At 35.1% G+C, this 23,562-nt stretch overlaps 1 protein-coding gene across 5 annotated transcripts in view; it reads right to left on the reverse strand.

The window, feature by feature from the left end:
* The window catches only part of Dll (homeotic protein distal-less), a 439,859-nt gene that overhangs the window by 298,132 nt on the left and 118,165 nt on the right, over positions 1–23,562 (reverse strand). For all 5 annotated transcript variants that reach the window (XR_011333285.1, XR_011333286.1, XM_069832080.1 and 2 more), the window contains one exon: positions 9,142–9,323. Coding sequence is in view for 3 of the 5 variants with exons in the window: in XM_069832080.1 (XP_069688181.1) it covers positions 9,142–9,323 (182 nt within the window). In the remaining 2 variants the exon portion in view is untranslated. The remainder of the gene's footprint in view (positions 1–9,141; positions 9,324–23,562) is intronic.

Consider the following 23,562-nt stretch of genomic DNA (forward strand, 5'->3'; position numbering starts at 1 on the left):
CACGTGTTGGAAGAGACCGAAACCGTTTTACGGAAATGAGAATGAGAATGAGAAATAATCTGTTAGGAAAGCGAGAAAACTGCACCCACCCACGTGGTCTGTGTTGTTACATGTACATTTTGCAAGCTCCGTATCACACGCGTTTGAAGAATGCCAGTTCTTGTAAAGTCATACTACCATTATTGTTCAAAGCTGCCGGTGGCCGATCAATTTTTTTATGTTAAAATAATGTAGTTTGCAGTACTTTCAATTTCAAAGATATTTGTGCAAAACTGACAACTTGGCTTTTGTCCTGTCTAGTAGACAATGAATGGAAGTGAATTTCAGGGGCCAAAATGATCTGCGTTACTAATGTAGAACTACTTCCTCTTTGTTTTATATAAATCCAACTTCAACTTTCAGATATCCTCGAAAGTTTCAAACCATGAATAGTAGCTTTTATAAAGTGCAATGAATAACATATTTTGATCTATAATTAAAAAAAAAAATTATATAGTGTCATTCATAGCTTTGCGTTAAAACTGTTTTTATTGTGTCTCCTCCTAGATGTGTTGTAGTCTGGTTGAATGCAAAATCGTTAGATGGCAGCGGTAGCGAGCTTGTTGCAAGACCAGTCGGTTTCTATTTCCCGCCCATGCGCTGATTCAGAGGATGATCTCCTCCCTATCCGTTCATTTACTTGCTTTAAAACTCTGCTTCTTTCTCTGGCCGCTAGCGCGCTGTTATCTATGTGTATTAACTGCAGTAAAGGAGGAATGGATTGACATTCCTCCACACAAACAATCTCGCATCTTTCTCACAGTTTTCTACAGCACGTGAGTGCGCGTCGTTAAAAACTGGATCAACCGAGCTTTTCTTATAGCTGTGAACTCAAAAATTATCGGATCTTCCTCGAATTTCAAAGCATATATTTCATTTGGTATTTACTTTCAAAAGAAGAAAAGTGTGAGGAGGACGTTCCTCCCTTCCCTCCCCCGAGGAACCGCCACTGGTTTCAACGTTTACAAATTTAAGGGAAGACCAACTGTTAAATGTCATAGTCTCTGTAACTTATAGCCTATAAACAAAAAATATAAAAGATAATCTATAAAACGTTGTTGCCCGTTGATCGGATCAGGAGAGTGATTGTAGAGTGCAAATGGTAGACCACATTTTGAAGTTCTCCAGGCCTAACACATTTTTATATGGTACGTGGAGGAATTTTCTCCATTCCAACTTGGCACCCACATCAGTGAGTGCATTGCGGTGTGTAAAATTGGAACCCTTACTGCACTATATTTGGAAGTGTGTTTCCTTCGAACCAAAGCCCTCTGAGGAAGGTTGTGACACTGGCCCGTGCTGTCAACCCCGTGACCGTGACTCCGCGGCACGCTCGTGTGCGTGGTGCGGGTCGTGACGTTTCTTTGTTTGCGTGTGCAGTCGGGCTGCTTTCTTTCATTTCCAGGAAAAACTCCGCCCCGATTTCGCAATGCCTGTTCCTCTTTTTCTTTCCTTTCCATGTTGCTGTTGCATTTTTTTGTTATGTCGGTAGTTCATGTTGGTTTGTTTGCTACCAAGAAAACGTGTAAATTTGCAAGTCCTTACCTTTTAATTGTCAACTTACTGTCCATTGTAAAAATAATTACTATTATTATTTCCATATCCTCGCTTTGCGGATGAGGACTAACGGTAAAGCACATTGTTACCGGCTTCCATGGGACTCTGAGAAGTTTCTCCCATTCCCAAGAATTCCTCTTTGAAATATTGCCCTTGTGTTTCCATTGCAGGCTCATTAGATCTAGTGCAATCATATCGTAACCATTTAACATCCCTTGCAGAACAGAACTTTTCCAGTCAGAACTGATAAAGTAGTAGTAGTAGTAGTAGTAGTAGTAGTAGTAGTAGTAGTAGTAGTAGTAGTAGTAGTAGTAGTAGTAATAATAATAATAATAATAATAATAATAATAATAATAATAATGGCTTTATTTAACCTGGCAGAGTTAAGACCGTAGGGCCTTCTCTTACACTTAACCAGGATTAAAACTTGCTTACATAGTTCAACATACACTGAATAGGATTTAAATAATTACATAACAGATACAATTCACATAATGATATCAAAAGAGGCAGTTAAATAAAAATTTACCAAATAAAACAAACACTAATATATATAACACTAGTAAGTTGCCCATTTAACAACCTTTTTTATGTGTATATATATATATATATATATATATATATATATATATATATATATATATATATATATATAGTGAAATACATAGGCCTATTAGTATTAGGTGTTAAATGAACACGATTTACATAATAAAGTCATAAAGAAGTAATAGTAGTAGTAGTAGTAGTAGTAGTAGTAGTAGTAGTAGGCCTAGTAGTAGTAATAGCAGTAAGTTGTAGTAGCAGCAGTAAATTGCTATTCCTATTGTTTCAATATATGTATTTCACTTCTGGTAGTGTGGAAGAGAAGGCCTTATGGCCTTAACTCTACCAGAATAAATAAATAAATAAATAAATACTTTATAAATAAATAAATGAATAAATATTTAATAAATAAATAAATAAATAAATAGTAGCAGCAGAAAGTTGCAGTACTTACTTAGTAGCAAAAAAGATGTAGTTAGTAGCATTAAGTTGTACCAGTAGTAAGTTGTTGTACTTATTAGCAGTACCAGTAAGCTGTAGTAATAACCGTAAGTTGTAGCAGTAAATTGTAACAGTAGCAGTAAGTTGTAGTACTTAGCCTACTAGCAATAAGTTGTAGCACTAGTTGAAGTTGTAGCAGTAGCCTAGTAGTAGTGGTGGTAATAGTAGCAGTAAAACTATGACACGGACCTTCTCCTTTTACTTCCTTCCTGGAGGAAGCTAGGGATTTCATCGGCCTTTCAAATTCATCTCCTTCTGTCGGGTTTCAACCTATGACCGGATCCAAGAGCTAGCATGGTTACCCCTTGATCACTGAGGACAACATGACGTGAGGATATGGTGATGGAAATGTATTAATGACATGACAATTGAATGGAAAACAGACGTACTCTACAATAATCTACTACAAAGAGCTTTCATCCTTCATAAACGTAATTAAAATCCTCTTTAAGTTCTGCAGAGAATAGAACGATATCATTTTGGTAAGCAGCTATCAACTCATTGTGCTACGTGTGATTTGTCTTTTGAAGATAATGTGGCTTATTTGTCTTTATCAATTATTTATATAGCCAAATATCACAGAAAACTGGTTAAAGAATAGTTTTCATACAGAACTTCGGGATAAAATAGAGTATAAACTATCGACTATAGAATATGGAGGATATCTCGGAAAATTGGCTGAACAATGCTCTTCATACAAAACTACAAAACTTTAGGCTCAAATAGAGAACAAAATATCGACTGTAAGATAGCACAGAAAATAAAATTAGCCAAACATTTTTTTCATACAGAACTTTGAGCTGAAATCCAGTATAAAATATAGACTATAGAATATGGAAGATAGTACATCACTGTGGAGTAACTGTTAGCATGTCTGACGGTGAAACGAGCGGGTCCGGGTTGAAATTCTGGTTGGGACAAGTTACCCGGTTGAGGTTTTTACCGGAGTTTTCCCTCAACCCATTAAGAACAAATGCTTGTTAACTTCTGACGCTGGATCCTGGACTCATTATCACCGTCATTTCACTCAGACGCTGGATAACCATCGCAGTTTATGAAGTGTCGCAAAATAAACCAATTAAAAATAATATGGAAAGTATCACAGAAAATTGAAAAAAAAAGTCATACAGAACTTTGCGCTAAAATGTAGTATTAAATATCGACTATATTATGAAATATACAGTACCAATTATGAAGTATCAACTAAGCCAGTGGTCGTCAGCATGCGCTGAAATGGGTAAAGGATAAGGAGTGTCTCGGAATATGCACCGTCGTGCAGAAGGGAGAGAGGGAAAGCATACCGCCAGCAGCCACAGATGCACGATAATATAGGCTAATGCTGGTAAGAAACGCTAGCCCGATGGTGCACTGTGCTGAACTAGGCTATAGAATATGTAATAGCCTACATTACCAAGTGTTAAATATTGGTTATAGAATACGAAATGCAATACCAATTGTAGGATAGGCCTATCGATTACAGAATATTGAATACACTATACCAATAATAAAATATCCATGTTGAATCTTTCGTACACTATTTTTAACACTTGAATATAAATAATTGATTAAATGGCGATCTTACTCGTGTTAATTATGTAAGCATGTCCGGCTTACAGCTGTTTCGGTGCTACTTGACACCATCCTCAGAGCCTTCTGTCTCTCGGCGTCATCTCAACTTCGCTGCCTGTTGTGTGGGTGCGTTCGTGTGATGAAGAGTTGTGTCAAATAGTGTGTGTGTTCTGAAATTGATCTGTGTGTTGAGAATTTGATTAGGGTGTGTTTTAGTGTGTCTGTATATTTCATATTGTTCTAGTGCGTTGAGTTTTTGGTTTTTGGGTTGTATGTGTAGGATTTCCATGTCTGTATTTATGTTATTGTATGTGTGGTTAGCGTTAGTTATGTGTTCGGCATATGTAGATGTATTGTGTCCTCTGGTTATTGCTTTAATGTGTTCTTTGTATCGAGTTTGGAATGATCTGCCTATCTGTCCAATGTAGAAACTGTCGCAGCTCTTGCATGTGAGTTTGTATACGCCTGTGTGGTTGTATTTATTTGTTTGTGTTGTTTGTGTTGTTTGTGTGTTGAGATGTCTTTGTAGTGTGTTTTCTATTCTGTATGCTATGTTGTATTTCTGTTTTCTGAATAAAATATCGACTATAGAATTTGCAATACAACACAAATTATAAAATATTGATTAATCTAATCGATTATCGAATATCGAGAAATTTTTCTATCGTTTCATCTTTAGTGACTACTGTTACATACCTAAATTACACACTGTTAAACGCAACTTACTGTAAGTAAATGATGTTCACTCGTATAGGGCCGCAATACACTGAACTTATAAACTTTGAAAAATGTTTGGAAGGAATATTCTCTCGTCAATGAAAGATAATTGTGATAGATATTTATATGCAAAACTTCTTGGAATTTCTTTTTTAAAACTCTTAAGAGAGTTTTTTTTGTCTTAAAATATTATATTCTGTTCTTAATTTACTTTAAGTCTTTAAGGAGGGTACCAAGTTTCTGTGTCGTCGTCTGAAAGAAGCTACCATTATTCTCAAAGTTTAGCTGTGGTCTCTGATCCAAACGGTTTCTCTTTCCTGCTCTCAAACAACCCATTAAATGATACATTACAACTTAAGATAATTTGAATTTTAAAGTAAGTTTATATTAATCAATTTATTTATAAAGTAAAGAAAGAGGGAAAGTTTAATCGTTGACCAACCATATGGGCTTTATTATAAGAAACATAAAGTTATTTAATATTAGTATTGAATACTGAAACATCATTCATCTTCAAATTCATTGCTAATTGTGTTATAATAAATAATTTTCTAACTATTTTATAAAATGAGCACAGTAGTTATGGATCACTTATTTATTACAACATGCATATTGTAACGTTATTTTGAACCTTATTGTTCATTTGTCACGTACTTTACAACCCATATCTTGGAAAGTTAAGCTGAAAATTGCTTTATCTTTAAGGATTCAAGGACCCAATTTGCCTCTGCTTATTCAAATCTACATACATACGTTATTACCAGGCTTCGAGACTTTGGACCCGATACAATAAGTTTACTGTGCATGCACTATAAGTTGTTGACTCGCCGCAGGTAGATAGAGATGTGTTGAGGTAACAACGTTGCTATTTAGAATAGAGTACGGTAGTATGGGGAAACACATATGTACATTCTGAAAGTAAATATACATTACACAATGATAATGTCAAAAAAAATGTGAAAAGTATTTATTCTCCTGGCTTTTATAAGCATTTGTGTTTAATTATACACAGTGTTAATGGTGGAAATAAGCATGTAGCAATTTTAATTTTTTCATTTACCCTATTGATCGTCTTTAGGAAGTGCAGTTACAGTACCGAATTGCAATGTACCTACTACAAGATATATTCTCAGTATGTCAAATCTAAATCTTTTTCGGTTATCTGCAAAAGTTTGTACTGTAGAAAGCTGCGCTCTACGTCGCATGACGTGATAGGAGCAAAACGAAAAAAACCTAACATCATTGCAGTCTCTAAGAGACAGTCCTTTATTCTCGGGGGACTCTATGTACACTAATTTGCTGTTTATGTTACACAATGTTCCATATCCGTTATTTTTACATAAAATTGATTTCCACTTCTGTTTTACACGTTCAGTAACCGGTGTACTTGATGTCTCATTAATTCTCTGCATCATTTTCTAAATTAATTTCAGGGCTTCCGGCATCTCTTGCTCTGACTTTTCTAACCGTGTAATAATTTCAGACATAGTTTGTATGAAAACCAAATTATTCGTCAGAACCTTCAAATCCGAGCGTTTTCCTTTGCGTATTTGTTAGCATCCATTCTACAGTACCCCCACCCACTGTACGCTTTACCACTATACTCAGTACGCCGTTATGCGGATTTCCCACTGAACTGCTCTATTGGGTCCGAAGTCTCGAAGCCTTGTTATTACCTACCTATCCACCCATCTAACCATCCATCCACCCACTCACATATCCCCCATCAATCATTAATTCAATCAATTAATATATCAATCCATTCATCTATCATCAATTTAGCAATCCACCTACTTCCTCTAAATCTATCAAACCGCTTATCCGCTGTCAGTCTTTTAAACTATCTACTATCAATATAGCAAAAAATATATGTACTATCTATCTGCCGACAATCAACTTCTCTACTATAAACTTATTATTCCACTATTAATTGTCATTGTAGCAATCCACTTTCTACCATCAATCTGTGAAACTACGTATCTACAGGGTAATCCCTTTGGGTATGGATAAAATAAAAACACCGTAAAACATTTAGCCTACTACTGAACATTATTTGTTCAAACTTCGTGCATACAACACTGAAAGATGGGAGATTCCTCAGAGCTCAACATGACCCCCATTGCGCAACCTGCACAATTCATAACGGTGATGCAATTCAACCCATGTCCGTTGTAACATAAGAGGGGTGATTTGTTGAAAAGCTTGAGTAATTTTTACTCTCAGATCATCAATGTTCCCGAGTTTCTGTGAATAGACGGTGTCTTTAACAAGCCTCCACACGAAGAAGTCAGGAAGGGTTAGATCTGGGGAGTTTGGGGACCAAGGCGGCAAGAGATAGCTGCTTCTCGTACTGGGTTTCGACTGCGACCTCCTACGTGTTTTTTTTAACATAGAACCTGTTTCTACAAATTTTCGATACCACAACAATATGGAATCGTATTTAGGTACATTACGCACACCATACTCACGTCGAAATTTCCTTTGAACCCTTTTAACACTCTCAAATTTAGCATAACAAAGAACATATTATGCGCCCGCTGTTGATTTGTAGTAGCCATTTTAATCATCTACGATTTTCATTTGTCCTTTCAGCTTATGCATTGTTGATTGTCATATATGGAAACTCCCATCTTTTAATCATAATATAACCAGCAAGAATTTTTTCCTACTATCATAATAGCTTTATAATAATAAATTAATACTATCCATATATAAACGGATCAGAGTCTAAAGAAAATTTGTGTGAAACAGTAACTATGTTGCCATTACTTTTCGAATGCCCTAGTAGTTTAAGATATTCAGCAGTAATACCAATCGTATTCCACTACGGTTTAACTTAACCGAGACTCTATAATACGGCACGTTGAGTTGAAACTCATGGTTAGGTTTAACTTAGGTTTAACATAATCTTTAGATTAACTGTATTTATAAAACCGGGCCTAAGACCAGTAGCGGCTGGTGGTCAAAATAATGAGTGTGCTACAATTTCTATATTGGCCTACCGTATACACTTATATGTATTTATCTTAATTTGAGACTCTCCTAGTGACGAAATATGAAGTCCATACAACGTTCCTTCCTACTGCAGAACCTGTCAGTTACCCTGGTGTTAAACTCTTCATCTTGGACATCATACTCTTTTCTATTGACAGTGTTGCAAGAGCAGTGAGGCGAACCTGGAACATAGTGTTCCTTAAAAACGTTTTTATGCGTTTTAAGCAAGAAAAACATCTTTCTGGCTCAACAGTGGTCATTGGTGTTGTAACCAAAATATTTAACAACTTTGTTATTTCACAGAATGGATCCTGTGAATTGTTGGAGCTATATATCGTAACAATTGAACAGCTCCAGTTATATTCCGGAAGTCAGGTCTTCAGTACAGAACTCAAAGTTCTGTCTTTAACACTCTTTTGTTCAGTACAGTATAGCTGTTGACAGCAACTTCAAGTTCGCGTTCAGGAAAATTAGGCTATGCGAAAAATTGCCAAAAAATTTGCTGTTTATCAATTTTGTTGCGTCTAGGTACCTTAAAGACTCGAAACGATGAGTAGTTTCCTGAATTATACGGTCATATACTTCCTTGGCATCAATTTTCTGGGATTCCATTTTCCGTTTCTTGCTGACTGATTCAGGAGGAACCTCAAAAAACAGGTAGATGGCAGCAACAGTCGGACACTTGAATGACCAAATACATTGTGCATAGTTCCGAGTTCTTCCACAAACAAGCATTCTTTCGTTACGCTTTACTTTTGCAATCTCCAAGCTGTGTTGTACTGAAGCGGACTGCAGCACTTCCCCGCGTAAAAATAACCAATCAGGACAGTGATTTCAGCTTCGCACATGCGCATTAATTGTCTACATTTTCATGTAGAGTTTTGAGTAGCACAACGAACCCCCTGAGGCACCAAAGAGCGAAGAGCGAAGACTAAACACTCTATAACGCGTCATGAACATAACCACGGAAAATTGTCATATGACAGATCAAATACTATGGTATTAGAAACACATTATTAGAGAAAAAATTATCATTGTGCTGTAGCACTGTAGCACATAAGGACGGGCCGCCCCTGCCTAAGACAGTTAAGCGTCTGTATATAGAGTTTTTATTAGTAAGACCGTTAGAATATAAGATATACCTATAAGCAGAGAAGGTACTACATGTATGTGGGCCGATACTGCCACCATTAAATGACTAGCATTCACTATTATGTGTACCTGAGTCTGAGTGAGTCCTAGGCTGGCCGCCAGCTCGGCCCGCTCAGGTAGAGCCAGGTACTGTGTGCGCTGGAACCGCCGGTTCAGTTGCTGGAGCTGGAGACTCGAGTAAATTGTCCGCGGTTTTCGCATCTTCTTGCCCTTCCCGTTCACCCGTAGTGTACCATCGTCCACACATTTGTCTGAAAATAAACAGAAAAACATTCAACATTACTAGAAACAGTCAAAATTCGCGACTCGCGAAATCGCGAAAAACCTAAAAACCAAATCCGTCGGATCCCGGCCAACTAGTCACTCATAACGAGTGCACCTCAGCACATGTCTGGACGTCGGTCCTACGTTCATAGACATCTATGATGTAGTGCAGAGGGCGGCCTCTAGAGGAAACCCAAGAGGTGGAACTTAATCTGAGACGATTCTGTCCGACGCCGGGGTGGGTATCCGGTGTGGCTTAGTGGCTAAAGCGTCACCACGTAGAGCTGAAAACCCGGGTTCAAATCCCGGCGCCGGAGAGAGTTTTTCTCCGTTCCATTACTCTTTCATCGTATGATGACGCAGAATATCTGCATGGAAATATCATATGTACTTCGGTACATTAAAATAATATACAAATAAACATAGTTTAAAATATGGTTCACATAAAAAAAATATCATATAATTACACGTTTCAACTCGCGAAAAATAAAAATTTCTATGACTGGCGAATTTAGCACATTTTCTGTCGTTATTCGCGAAAAGACGCAATTTTTCAGCAATTAATAAATACATTATCTAAATTTGGAAATTTTAGAAGGTCTGTTTGAAAAATGCACAAGGTTTGGAATGCTGGCGCTAGATGGTGTGGGGTTGAAATGGTTCGTAAACGGTTTGATGCAACTGAAAGCAGTTTGAAACCTCTTTTTGATCAGGTGCCAACCTTAAAGAATCTTTCACCTGATGTAGCAGTACATGCATGCAGTGAACCTAAGGACATAGTTAAAAATAGTCCTGGACTTCCAGTGCGAGAAGGTTTATTGTCGTTACGTGAAGATCACAGCGGTTTTGTGGACGTAGCACTCCAAGCTATATGGGTTCCAGTTTCTAATGATGACTGTGAAAGTTTTTTTTTCACAGTTCTCGTGTGTGCTAACAAATAGAAGAAGAAACCTTACAATGACAAACTTAGAACTGTTGTGCGCGTACAACTTTGAATGTTAAATAATGTTAAGTATCTTAGAATTGTTGTCCACGTAAAACTTTGAATATATAATTATAATTGTCAATTATTTTAAGCAACATAATAATTTAATAAAACAGAGTGAAAATTTCAGGTTTACTCAGGAAATTTTCGTTTTCACTCAAGAATTTTATCCTTTTTAACCAAGAATTTTAGCCTTTGTTGTTCAAGAATTTTGAGTGTATCTAATCTTTACCCATCATTGTTGTCACCACTAGTCATCGTCAGTTTCGTTATCATTATCTTCACATTCGCCGCTAATGTCGTTGACATCGTCACATTCTTCCGTTATTGACAGTCGTTATAATCGTTAGTGTCATCCTCGTTGTTGTCAACATCACCGTTGTTTGTTGAACAAGTAATGTATCCATATTTTCAATACAAAACATGTTACAGTATATTGCAATAGAAGCGTGGTAAGTGCATAATAATAGAATCGAGGAGAAGTTTGAGGAGACAAGACGAAGTCGAGTCTTTTGTATTTCCATGATTCTGTTAAGCACTTAGCACGTGTTGTTATTGTTTAGTCACCTGTCCGAAAACAGGTCTGAATCTCACAAATGATACCAACAAGGCACCACTTATGAGGCAACTAGATCAGGAGATATTGGAGTAGGGTGACCAGTTCCTTTCCCCTCCATTGCATACATCGCCGACTAGCTACATATCACACTAGTCAGACTTCAGAAGCATACAAACAATAATTGTTCTTCCTTGACACATATCGTCATGTGAGATGTACTGCCTGATAATAGTTATACATATCATCCAGAACCTCAATCAGAGGTAATTAACACATGTATTGCATACTTTTTTGGCCAATATTAACAAAAATATAAATTATTATTATTAATCATTTTTAATTTATATAAATACTGTAGTTTGTTTTTGGACGCTAACATTTTCATGTGTAATCACTGTTTGTTACTTGTCGATAGGTGTCATTCATTTGTTATTATTCGTATTTGTCGATAGGTGTTATTCATTTGTTATTATTCGGCGGCGATTGTGAAAATGTTGTAATAAAATAAATTATAGAAAGTTTAGTTTTGTCTTCAAAGAAGTTGGTAGGCGACACATTAATTTATACATCAATGTAAGTAAATTGCATACCGGTATAGGTTAATGCTTGAATAAGTATTTTACACTACGGATGTTTTGCGTTCAGCCACGACCCCACGAGTGGCGCTCAGAGTAATAACCGGAAGTCGTCAGAAATGGTTTTCACGCTTACGTATTATCTACGTTAATTCCTGTTTTCTTACATATCTCCACTCCAATAAATTAATTTAGAAAGAGTGCAGGTATAATAGAACATTTAGTTATTTCTTCATAGCACATAGTGATGCGCGGCACTGATAAGTCGTTACTTTTAAGTAAATAGATAAAAAAACTTGAGTTATTCGCTTACCACACGTATGTTGTAAGTTCAACTTACAAGGCGTACCAACAACATCGTTCTTTTTAGTAGGTTATTTAGCGTCTAAATGAGATGAAGATGATAATGCCGGTGAAATGAGTCCGGGGTCCAGTACCGATAGTTACCCAGCATTTACTCATATTGGGTTGAAGGAAAACCCTGGAGAAAACCTCAACCAGGTAACTTGCTCCTACCGGGAATCGAACCCGGGTCACCTGGTTTCGCGGCCAGACGCGCTAACCGTTACTCCACAGGTGAAGACCCAACAACTTCGGTAAGGTTGTTAAAAAATACGATCGGCCAAAACATATTGTCAGTACGGAAACATTAGGGAAATGTGCTGATTTACAGTATTGTTGCCATTACTTATTGAATGCCCTAGTACAGCGGTGGGCAAAAATGTGATCGTACGCCGAGCCACTGTGTAACGTGCAACGTGCATAGCACCTTGGGGGGAGGCGGACACCCGAAGGGGAAGTAAAGCAACTATCTGACTTATTAACGGATTTTCATTTTCCTACGTCAAGCACTTAAATAAATTTTATACAGTACAAGGCTACAAACTAATGTTTAGTACGTGTAACGAAGAAAGAAATGAACAATATCACAACCTAAAATAAACTGTCTTCAGAATGTCTCTGCGACAAAGTTTCAAAATCAGGAATTATGTCACTTACTGTCAGTCGTAGTTGATCACGAAGGTATTTTTCTGTCACTCGTAAATTTGGTTTTTACTATTTTAATTGTTGAAAATAATTTTTCACAAACGTAAGTTGTAGCGAACATGGCTTCAACAGAGCAAGCGAAAGAACGAAGCTTCGGATATTTATTTTTTGGCAAAGATTTGAAAGTTCAACATTTGTCAAGTCCTTACATCTAGCTTTCATTTAACATCACATAGTAAATCAGTGAGTTCAAATTGAAGATCTAACCGCATTATTCTTCATCTGCTGAAAAAGGTTCGACGTACAGAGATGATGATGATGATGATGATGATGATGATGATGATGATGATGATGATAACGATAACACTTAACCTTTTAATGTTTCATCAGTAACATGTAGGATAATGCCGTTTTATGTTATACAACCGTTTTCCTCGTAATACTTGTGAACAAATCATACATTTAATATTCTCATCATATTGACAGCAAAAAAAATGCGTCCTCCCATCCTACTTGAAACTTCCGTACATGGTTTCGAAAGAGACATATGCCACTCGCAGATCAGAGACAAATACAAATGGAACGGAGTTTGACTCTAGTGAGGGAGAGGGTGGGGATTGGCGGAGGTTAGAAGCAAGCGAAATGCACAGCTATCACTGCGAGCCACAATGTCTCGCGAGTCACATTCTCGCCCCGGCTGCCCTAGTATTTACGTTTGTGTGTGTATGTTTGCGAGTGCGTGCAACAAAATAACTAACAAATCAGATTTGAGAGGTCTAAGGTTTTCAGATTTCAGTTAGGCTTACATTAAATCAGCTACAAATTTAAATAATTTTAATTATTTAATATTGTGGTTTCTATAACATTTCTTTATATAAATTAAATGTCAATTAGACTATTTACCTTATATTAGTGGCATTCTGTGACAACGTTATTTTAATAACGAAAAAACTGTTCAGACTCCGATATGCGGGATCCCGGTATTGGAAAGCCTGCAGATAACTTTCCAGGAATAGAAACCGGTTTTCGATTTCGAATATACCGTGTGATTGGCTATTTGTATTATGAAAAATTCGTAAGTCAACTATGTTCTTCAAAGGGTTACAAATGAAGAGTCAAGAATATTTCGTTTTAGTGTAACTTCTATTGTAGGTCTGAACTAAAAGTTTCCCACCGCCTTCTATTAGTTCGAAGTACGGAAACAGCTTCCTCGCCTCGCCGCCAACGCGTTCTGTTATATTTTGAGTGACATGCAGGAAATGTACCTGCGCGATACATTGGTGATAACGCGTCCGGTAAATGGAACCATCCTCCCCACATTCATTTTTATTGATACAGTGCTTTTGTTAATATAACACTGAAACTGTCACAATTCACAAGTGGAAATAAAAAATAACACGTCTCTCTATTATGGAGCATCAGCAGCGAAAAGCGTGTCCCGTATCTCTTGTAGGCCATCTAGTGGTCACAAAAACTACAACACTAATCCATTAATCAAGAGGTCAAAGTACAGTCAGAAGATTTTATAGAAAAGTTGTGAACTATTATTTCCATAATGCCTACACTTTCATTAACAAATCTCACACACTATATTTTTTGTATTATAAAAAACTGCTACTTGAGAAATGTTATTATTATATTCTGTTTCTTTCCCAAAATCCGAAGGTTAAGAGAAGAATCACTCTGATGTTGGAAAAATACATATTTTGAAAATCTTGTGAAAATATACACGTACATTACTAGCATTCTTGATACAGAAAGTGGATTAAAACATGCTACAGACGGGATTTTATTCTTATTCAGAATGTAGCTACAATCAATTTATCCGGAAATGACGTAGGCCTACATAAAATATAGCAAATTCATTCAAAACTTTCTTACTATTACTTCTTTATTACTCATTCGAACTTTTGTTCACTGATTTTAATTTTCTTAAAATTAAATAAATTTATTATATTATCATTGCTTTATTAAACATCATACTACATACAAATTGCAATAAATTCAAATTTTATCTATAGTAATCTCACTAGAGGTTTTAATTTTTCTAGAGGAAATGAATGAAAAGTCGAATAGGGTTTAATTACTATTACACGATTAGAAGAAAGTATACATAAAGATTACAAGAAATAAAGTACTCTAATACAATAAAATATTAGGTCTAATTGACTTACGAAAAAACTAAACTGTCTCAAAAATGTATTATTGTACTATCTCATCATTAAAAATATTCCTCTAGATGGCAGTAGTGTGTTACGACAAGCTGTTTTCTTGTTACCAGTTGTGCCAACTATACAATCTTCACTGAACTCTATGGACGATTACTATTCAAGCAGGCTTTGTTGATTCAGTTTCACTTTTATTAAAACAATTGCATTCCACTTCAATTATCAATATACTGTATGTTAAATAGTCTCTGACACGTGATTATCCAGAATCTCATAGGTACAGCAGAAGCTATAATATAACGTAAATAATATAAACAAGATAAATGATAAAAAAAGTTTTAATTAAGAATGGTGAAATAAACATGAATCATTTTAAAAGGTACACTTATTGAAAATACAATGTTGACAAACAAAGAAACAAATGCTAGGGAGGTGATAAAACAAATGCTAGGAAGGTGATAAATTATAAGATAAGTAGCCATAATTGGTTGGAACACGTTGTGCTAATAATTCATTTTTGTCTATATGCAATCTAAGCAAACATGTTTAATGTGTGTAGCCTACCTCTTTTACTGCGTCACTTTGTTATAATCTTACTATAATTTGAAGGCCTGATGACCGTACATCTAACAGGTTATATAAATAAATAAATAAATAAATAAATAAATAAATAAATAAATAAATAAATAAATAAATAAATAAATAAATAAAGTAACAATATTCTCATTTTCGTTATAAGAACTGATGATGATGATGATGATGATAATAATAATAATAATAAGTTAATAAAATAATAATAATAAAATAATAATAATAAAATAATAATAATAATAATAATAATAATAATAATAATAATAATAATAATAATAATATTGCTCATGGTTTGTAGTTCCACACAGAATAACCAGCGTAGGCCTAGTAATACATTTAACTGTCCACCGCTGTGGTGTAAGTTAGCAGATCTGACCGTGAAACGAGCGGGCCTAGCTGGGAAAGTTACCTGGTTCAGGCTTATTCAGGAGTTTTTTTTTCCTGAATCCATTGAGAGGAAATGCTGGGTAACTTTCGGCGCTGCACTCTGAATTCATTTCGAGACATTATCACCTTCAATTCACTCAGACGCTAGACGGCTGAATATTCTTTCTCACGAAATTAAAAAAAAAAATAGGACTAAGTCCTATAGGCGAAAAAAAAGATGCCACTACCTACTGTATATGTCCAAAATATTAAAACCAATAAAAAAGCGTTGATGGTAAACAAAGCGTTTCATATACTACAGCAATTGAAGCGGTGAGATCAATAACCATTCAAGTCCATTTATAAAAGTTTCGAGAAAAATGCAAAAAAAAAAAAAAAAAAAAAAAAAAATTATTCCTTACCTAATTATTATTTTTTTTTTTGCACATAATATTTCTGGTTGTTTTAGAGAGCAAGACAAAGTAGTATAACAACTTTTAAAGTCGTAACACTTGTGGAAATATCCTTTAATTTCAAACTATGAAAGAGTACTTCGGTACATTAAAATAATATATACTTTAATTTCAAATTTGCAAAAAATGAATGGCTAAAAGTGGACTTGAATGGTTATTGATCTCACTTCTTCAATTCAGTCAACTATCAAACGCAATAAATAGCATACATTTCCTTGGTTAGGTTAGCCTATATGACGTAAGATGCCTTTCCAGCTCTAAAATCATTGAAATAGTGTGCCAGATACTGGGAAATGAGAATACTCATGCCTCTGCTTAGTTCTTAGGTTTTAGTTCTTTAAGGATTTTGTTTAGTTACTTTTTCAGATTTAATTGTAAGTTGTATCCAGTTTTATTGCTTTAATCTTGAGGTTGTTCTTATTTCAAATACAAGTTATCTATGTCGGACATTGTCTAGTTTCAAAAATAAACTAAAACTGCATTTTTTCAATTCTGATTCCTTCCAGTTATAAGCCCTTTTCTCTGCGATAGTTTCATAAAAATATATAAATATCTTTTTCCTTCCTTTCCCCTTTTTGTTCTCTTGATCACCAGATGAATTTATTATCATGCCCTTTTTATTGTAAATTTTATTTAATTTTCGTATTTCTTTTCTTTTTTATTATTTTATTACATTCCATTTTGTTATATTCTTCCTTTCGTTCTTCATATTAACTATTTGTACTAAATGAGTTGCTTTTACTATATTTCAATGTATTTTACTTTCTTTTTTTTTATTATGGTATTATTTTCATGTTGTTTAGTGTCGATTTATTATGCTATTATCATTATTTCTTTGTAATATGTTAGTATTCTGTTCTTTAACTTTTTGTTAAATTTTTCACTTATTGTATACTTTGTGACTTGGTAGAGTGTAAGAGAAGGTCCTGTGGCCTTAACTTTGCCAGTATAAATAAAGAATTATTATTACCATTATTAAATGTGTCTTATTTTAAGAACATTAAAGTCTAAAAACAATTTTTCAGATGGAAAATCAATGGGTTTATGAAGATATATTTTAATTATTTTCTTCTGTAATAAATAAAGTGAATTATCTATGTAATCTGCCATTAAAATAAATAAATAAATAAATAAAAAATAAATAAATAAATAAATAAATTAATTACTTAATTTACTTACAAATGGCTTTAAAGGAACTCGAAGGTTCATTGCCGCCCTCACATAAGCCCGCCATCGGTCCCTATCCTGTGCAAGATTAATCCAGTCTCTATCATCATATCCCACCTCCCTCAAATCCATTTTCATATTATCCTCCCATCTACGTCTCGGCCTCCCCAAAGGTCTTTTTCCCTCCGGTCTCCCAACTAACACTCTATTTCTGGATTCGCCCATACGTGCTACATGCCCTGCCCATCTCAAACGTCTGGATTTAATGTTCCTAATTATGTCAGGTGAAGAATACAATGCGTGCAGTTCTGCGTTGTGTAACTTTCTCCATTCTTCTGTAACTTCATCCCTCTTAGCCCCAAATATTTTCCTAAGAACCTTATTCTCAAACACCCTTAACCTATGTTCCTCTCTCAGAGTGAGAGTCCAAGTTTCACAATCATAAAGAACAACCGGTAATATAACTGTTTTATAAATTCTAACTTTCAGATTTTTTTACAGCAGACTGGATGATAAAAGCTTCTCAACCGAATAATAACAGGCATTTCCCATATTTAGTCTGCGTTTAATTTCCTCAATAAATAAATAAATTAAATTAATTAAATAAATAAATAAAAAAATAAATTAAATAAATAAAATGAAATCAATAAAATGAATGAATTAATTTAATTAATTAATTAATTAATTAAATAAAATTAAATAAATAAATAATTAAATTAATTAAATAAATAAATAAAATAGATAAATAAAATAAATACATTAAATAAAGATTTTTTTTTGTTATCTTTCGTAATTTTTAGTGTATAAATTACGTAGGCACCTTGATGGCAGTGGTACAACGTTCTGTCTGTAAAGTAATATTACTGTATATTCTTTCAAGGAAAAATTGTTCCGGAGCCGGGTATCGATCCCGGGACCCTTCGCTTAGCGCGCGAACGCTCTACCGACTCAGCCACCCCAGGAACTATACTAGCGCGCGAACGCTCTACCGACTCAGCCACCCCAGGAACTATACTAGCGCGCGAACGCTCTACCGACTGAGCTAGCCCAAGAACTATACACGACACGACACCGTCACCGTCCTGAGGTAGCTCAGTCGGTAGAGCGTTCGCGCGCTAAGCGAAGGTTCCCGGGATCGATACCCGACTCCGGAACAATTTTTCCTTGAAATTATTCAAACCTGCTTTACAGGGAGCTACTACCTGAAAGCCAGATTTGTATAATATTATATTCTACCACATAGCCTAACTTTAACAGCACTGGGAACAGACAGAAGAAGGCATCTGGGATGAAAGCTCGAACACAGCATCAAAGCTGCAGTAGCAGAAGCCTGGAGTTTATGTAGGCCTACTGCATTGGGCTATTTGATATGGACAACCAGAATGCCAAGTAAAAGATGGATGAAATTAAAGTCATATTTTGTTATATCAATAGGCCTAAGAGTTAAAAATAACAGCAATTATTTTCCTCCGACATTTCGACCCCACAGCTTAACAGCCATGCGCAAGTTCAGAGTCCAGACGCGGAACAGCTAGCTTCTCCTCAGGTCGCACGCGCCACTCCCCTATTGCAGCTCGCGAATGAACGTCTTCCACAACCGTTTGTTACGTTTCAAGACGTCCCCCCCGGCGCCATTGCAACATCCTGACGGCCTGCGTCGGGTCCTGTCAACATGTCACGTGTCAAAACAACTGAACATCAGAACGCGCTAATGAATATGCAAATCCGCGACACCTTCTGCCGTAGCTCTTATTTCGGGGTGGGACTTGATTGCGCATGCGTCAAATGTGTGCGGGCGAAGAAAAGTTGGATCGCTCCATCCCACTGCCAGGCTGGCCGTCATCTAGAGTCGTAATACGGAATACAAAAGGAAATTTATTTATTATAATTAGCTACAAATTTGAGATTTATGTGACATTCCAAATTGTCTGATAATTTCGAACAATTGAAGGGTTGAGAACCATAGTGGGCCAAGCGCCATTTACTAAAGCCGTAGAAAACAAGGGTTAAAATGAAGTTATCAACAGTAATCTCACTATAGGTTTTGATTTATCTAGAGAAAATCAAAACTCGAGTGGGATTTAATTGACAATTTCACGATTAGAAGAAAGTATATAGGCCTAAAGATTAGAAGTAACGAAGTACTCCAATACAATAAAATATTAATTGACTTAAGAAAATACAACTGTCTTCAAATGTATTATTGTACCATCTCAACATTACAATTATTAACTTACGCTAGATGGCAGTAGTGTGTTATGATTAGCTATTTTCTTGTTATCAGTTGTGCCAACTATGGAATCTTCATTGAACTCTGTGGACGGTTACTAGTCAAGAATGCTTTGTTGATTCAGTTTCATTTTTATTAAAACAGTTGCATTCCGCTTCAATTATCCGGATCCCAGTAATCAACGTCACTTGACATGATTTTCAATAAATCTCAGTAGGATTAAACAATCTGTGATATATGACTATCCATAATATCATATAGCAGAAGCTACAACATAAACTAAATAATATAAATAAGTGTTAGAAAAGTTTTAATTAGGAATGATGAAATAAACAAGAAAAGTTTTAATTAACGATGATGAAATAAAAAATAAACATGAATAATTTTAAAAGGAACAATTATTGAATGTACAATTTTCAAATTTAAATGTTTTAGTGATTGGTTGTTCAGTTGATGTTATATTGGACGTGTGCGTAAAAGAAGTGGATCTCGTTGATGTACAAGGTGTATTCCTCAACTTATTCAGGATTTCCGAATGGTGCTCTTCATTTATTTGTAAATAGGGTTTCAGGGAAGAAGCATAGCTATGACCAGTGATCTTTATGAATTTTTGTTCTTGAATGCCAATGCGAGTCATATTTGAAACTGCTGTGCATCGATTGGAGTGGTTTATAATGTTTTTTTTTTTTTTTTTTTGACGTCCAGACCAGTGCAGTTTGAAATGTTGGCAAACAAAGAAACAAATGCTAGGGTAGTGATAAAAATAAACAAATGCTAGGGAAACGATAAAATTGAACAAATGCTGGGACGCGATAAAATTGTGCGATAAGCAACCATGATTGGTTGAAAGACGTCCTTTCGTACCGTAGCAAGTAATATAAAGTATACACATTCAAACTAAATGATACGTCAATCTTCATTAAACTATGGTATTCACTTAACTTTAACCCTTGCTTTCTCCGTTTTTAATAAATGGCGCTTGGCCCACTATGGCTCTGAACCCTTCAATTATTGTTCCATGAACACAATATTCTCGTTCTTTCGCTGTGGCTCAATTCAATAGGTCCAAGCTAGAATTGTGAGAGTGAAGTGAAGATTATCTCCCTGTCATAAGGACTTCGTGTACACTTCTTTGTTCCCTCTCATAGCCAATATTACGAGACGCCTCTGTATCAATAGCCTATTATGCTATCTACACTAGGGAATTCGGCTAGTTAATGTTCAATGTTGGTTAAGAAAATTTACAAGTGTGGGAACGAAACGGACCAAAGTTCTTGAATGATGTTAAAGTTCTCTTACCACCAAGAAATTAGGCCTTTCAGGGTTTTTCAACTTTTTTCAACAAGTGACACAATAAAGGTGTAATTTAAAATCCGCGGCTCATTCGTATAATATAAACCAGTAGTTCCAAACCAGGGGTGAATTCCCCCTCTAGGGGGATTTTTTTTTAGGGTTTAGGAGGAAATGAGAACCATAAAATGCAAATAAATGAGGTAAGTAGGCCTACATCATCTATCATCACTGAGAAAATCGACATATTCAGATTTTTCAGACAAAAAAACTAAAAGTTCTTCTTCAGTTGATAAAACCTTAGTAGTACGCGACCATGTGATAACCATAGGTACCAAAACAGTAGATTTCAGTAAAGTACAGCGAGGAGTATAGATCTCACCCGCGCCTCGCCCTGCTCCTCTCGCTACAGACGAGACGCAGTATGTTCACATAAACAACGCATAGTATCATTCTATGAAGCTATGTAGAGTCGTGATTAATTTGAAGAATATTATTAATTTATATTAATATTTTAAATTCTGAACAAAGTGAGCTATTCTGTTATTATTGTATTATTTACGTAATGTTAATATTATATATGATTCCAAAAAAGTAAACTCATCTGTTATTAAATAATTATGCAAACAGGAATGTGTAACACGTTTATTTCTTCCCAGATTATTCTTCGTTAAATATTGACGTCACGTGCTGCTATGCATTCGGTTGCGTTCCAGTCCAAGTTCAATATTTATTTATTTATTTATTTATTTATTTATTTATTTATTTATTTATTTATTTATTTATTTATTTATTTATTTATTTATTTATTTATGCATTTATTTATTTATTTATTTATTTATTTATTTATTTATTCTGGTGTAGTTAAGGCCATCAGGCCTTCTCTTCCACATTATAATTACGATACGAACTTCCTGTCATTACAATAGAAATGAAAATTTTTCTTGAAAACAATTATGGGTTTAATATTATGTGCCACATACGAGATACACTATTAGATTCACAAAGTAGTTGTTCACCTGATCATAGTAAGAAATACTGTATCATATTTCAGATTTGCTCCAGTAACGTCTTGTGACGTAGGACTAATATTATGAGAGTAAAAATATTGTTTCTATTTTTTTCCTGAACATGGAAGGAATATTTCTTTTGATAAAATAAAAATGTTCATTGTTATTTATTATAATGAGGCTAGAATCATAATTGTACATTTTGTATGTTTTTTTATATGTAGGGGGTAAATTATTTTAGATTGGGAGTTACGAAGTTTATAATTACAAATTATTGTTTTTTTAATACTATTCGCTTATCATTTTCTTTTTCTAAGGCCGTGGACGGCTGGAGCACTTTGGTTACCACCCGGTTATACGTGTTTGTCGTTCTGGTTCACTGACATTGAGAGTTGCGTTAATGCTTCTTATTCGGTAGAGATATAGGTAGTCCAGGCTCTCACAACTTAACAGTTTTGATACCAACTTCCTAGCTCTGGAGATAACCACCTAACTTTTGTGTAAATAAACAGTTGAGTCTATTTAGAACCCATTACAGAACGAAGATATGAAAGTAATCTTGTTTTCGATGGCCTTCTTTTTATGTATTTAACCTATTTTTATCGCTTGTTGCAATGCTTTAGCAATCTCCTTAACTAGTGACATTGAAACAAGCGCTTCTCTATTAAGAAAACGATGTTCAATTATTATTTTAGAGTTCATTTGCTTTTCTAAGGCCAAAAATTCTTTCATTTTTACTTTTTTCTACAACCTTTAGACCTACCATTCTCATTTTCTAGCGACACATCAGCTGATCATTCATAACACAAGAGTATGCCGCGGCATACCTGTTGAAAATGGCTCATTAGATGAAAGTAATAAAAATAATAATAATAATAATAATAATAATAATAATAATAATAATAATAATACAAATGGCTTTTAAGGAACACGCATGTTCTTTGTCGCCCTCACATAAGCCCGCCATCGGTCCCTATCCTGTGCACGATTAATCCAGTCTCTATCATCATATCCCACCTCCCTCAAATCTATTTTAATATTAGCCTCCCATCTACTTCTTGGCCTCCCGAAAGGTCTTTTTCCCTCCGGTCTCCCAACTAACACTCTATATGCATTTCTGGATTCGCTCATACGTGCTACATGCCCTGCCCATCTCAAACATCTGGATTTAATGTTCCTAATTATGTCAGGTGAAGAATGCGTGAACTTCTGCGTTATGTAACTTTCTCCATTCTCCTGTAACTTCATCCCTCTTAGCCCCAAATATTTTCTTAAGAATCTTATTCTCAGACACCCTTAATCTCTGTTCCTCTCTCAAAGTGAGAGTCCAAATTTCACAACCATACAGAACAACCGGTAATATAACTGTTTTATAAATTCTAACTTTCAGATTTTTTGACAAAAGACTAGATGACAAAAGCTGCTCAACCGAATAATAACAAGCATTTCCCATATTTATTGTGTTTAATTTCCTCCCAAGTGTCATTTATATTTGTTACTGTGGCTGCAAGGTATTTGAATTTTTCCACCTCTTCGAAGGATAAATCTCCAATTTTTATGTTTCCATTTCGTACAATATTCTGGCCACGAGACATAATCATATACTTTGTCTTTTCGGATTTACTTCCAAACCTATCGCTTTACTTGCTTCAAGTAAAATTTCCGTGTTTTCCCTAATCGTTTGTGTATTTTCTCCTAACATATTCACGTCATCCGCATAGACAAGAAGGTGATGTAACCCGTTCAAATAATAATAATAATAATAATAATAATAATAATAATAATAATAATAATAATAATATTGTTTGTTGTTAATATATTGTGT

The sequence above is a fragment of the Periplaneta americana genome, chromosome 1 (genome assembly GCF_040183065.1).
Source record: "Periplaneta americana isolate PAMFEO1 chromosome 1, P.americana_PAMFEO1_priV1, whole genome shotgun sequence".
Taxonomy (NCBI): Eukaryota; Metazoa; Arthropoda; class Insecta; order Blattodea; family Blattidae; genus Periplaneta; species Periplaneta americana.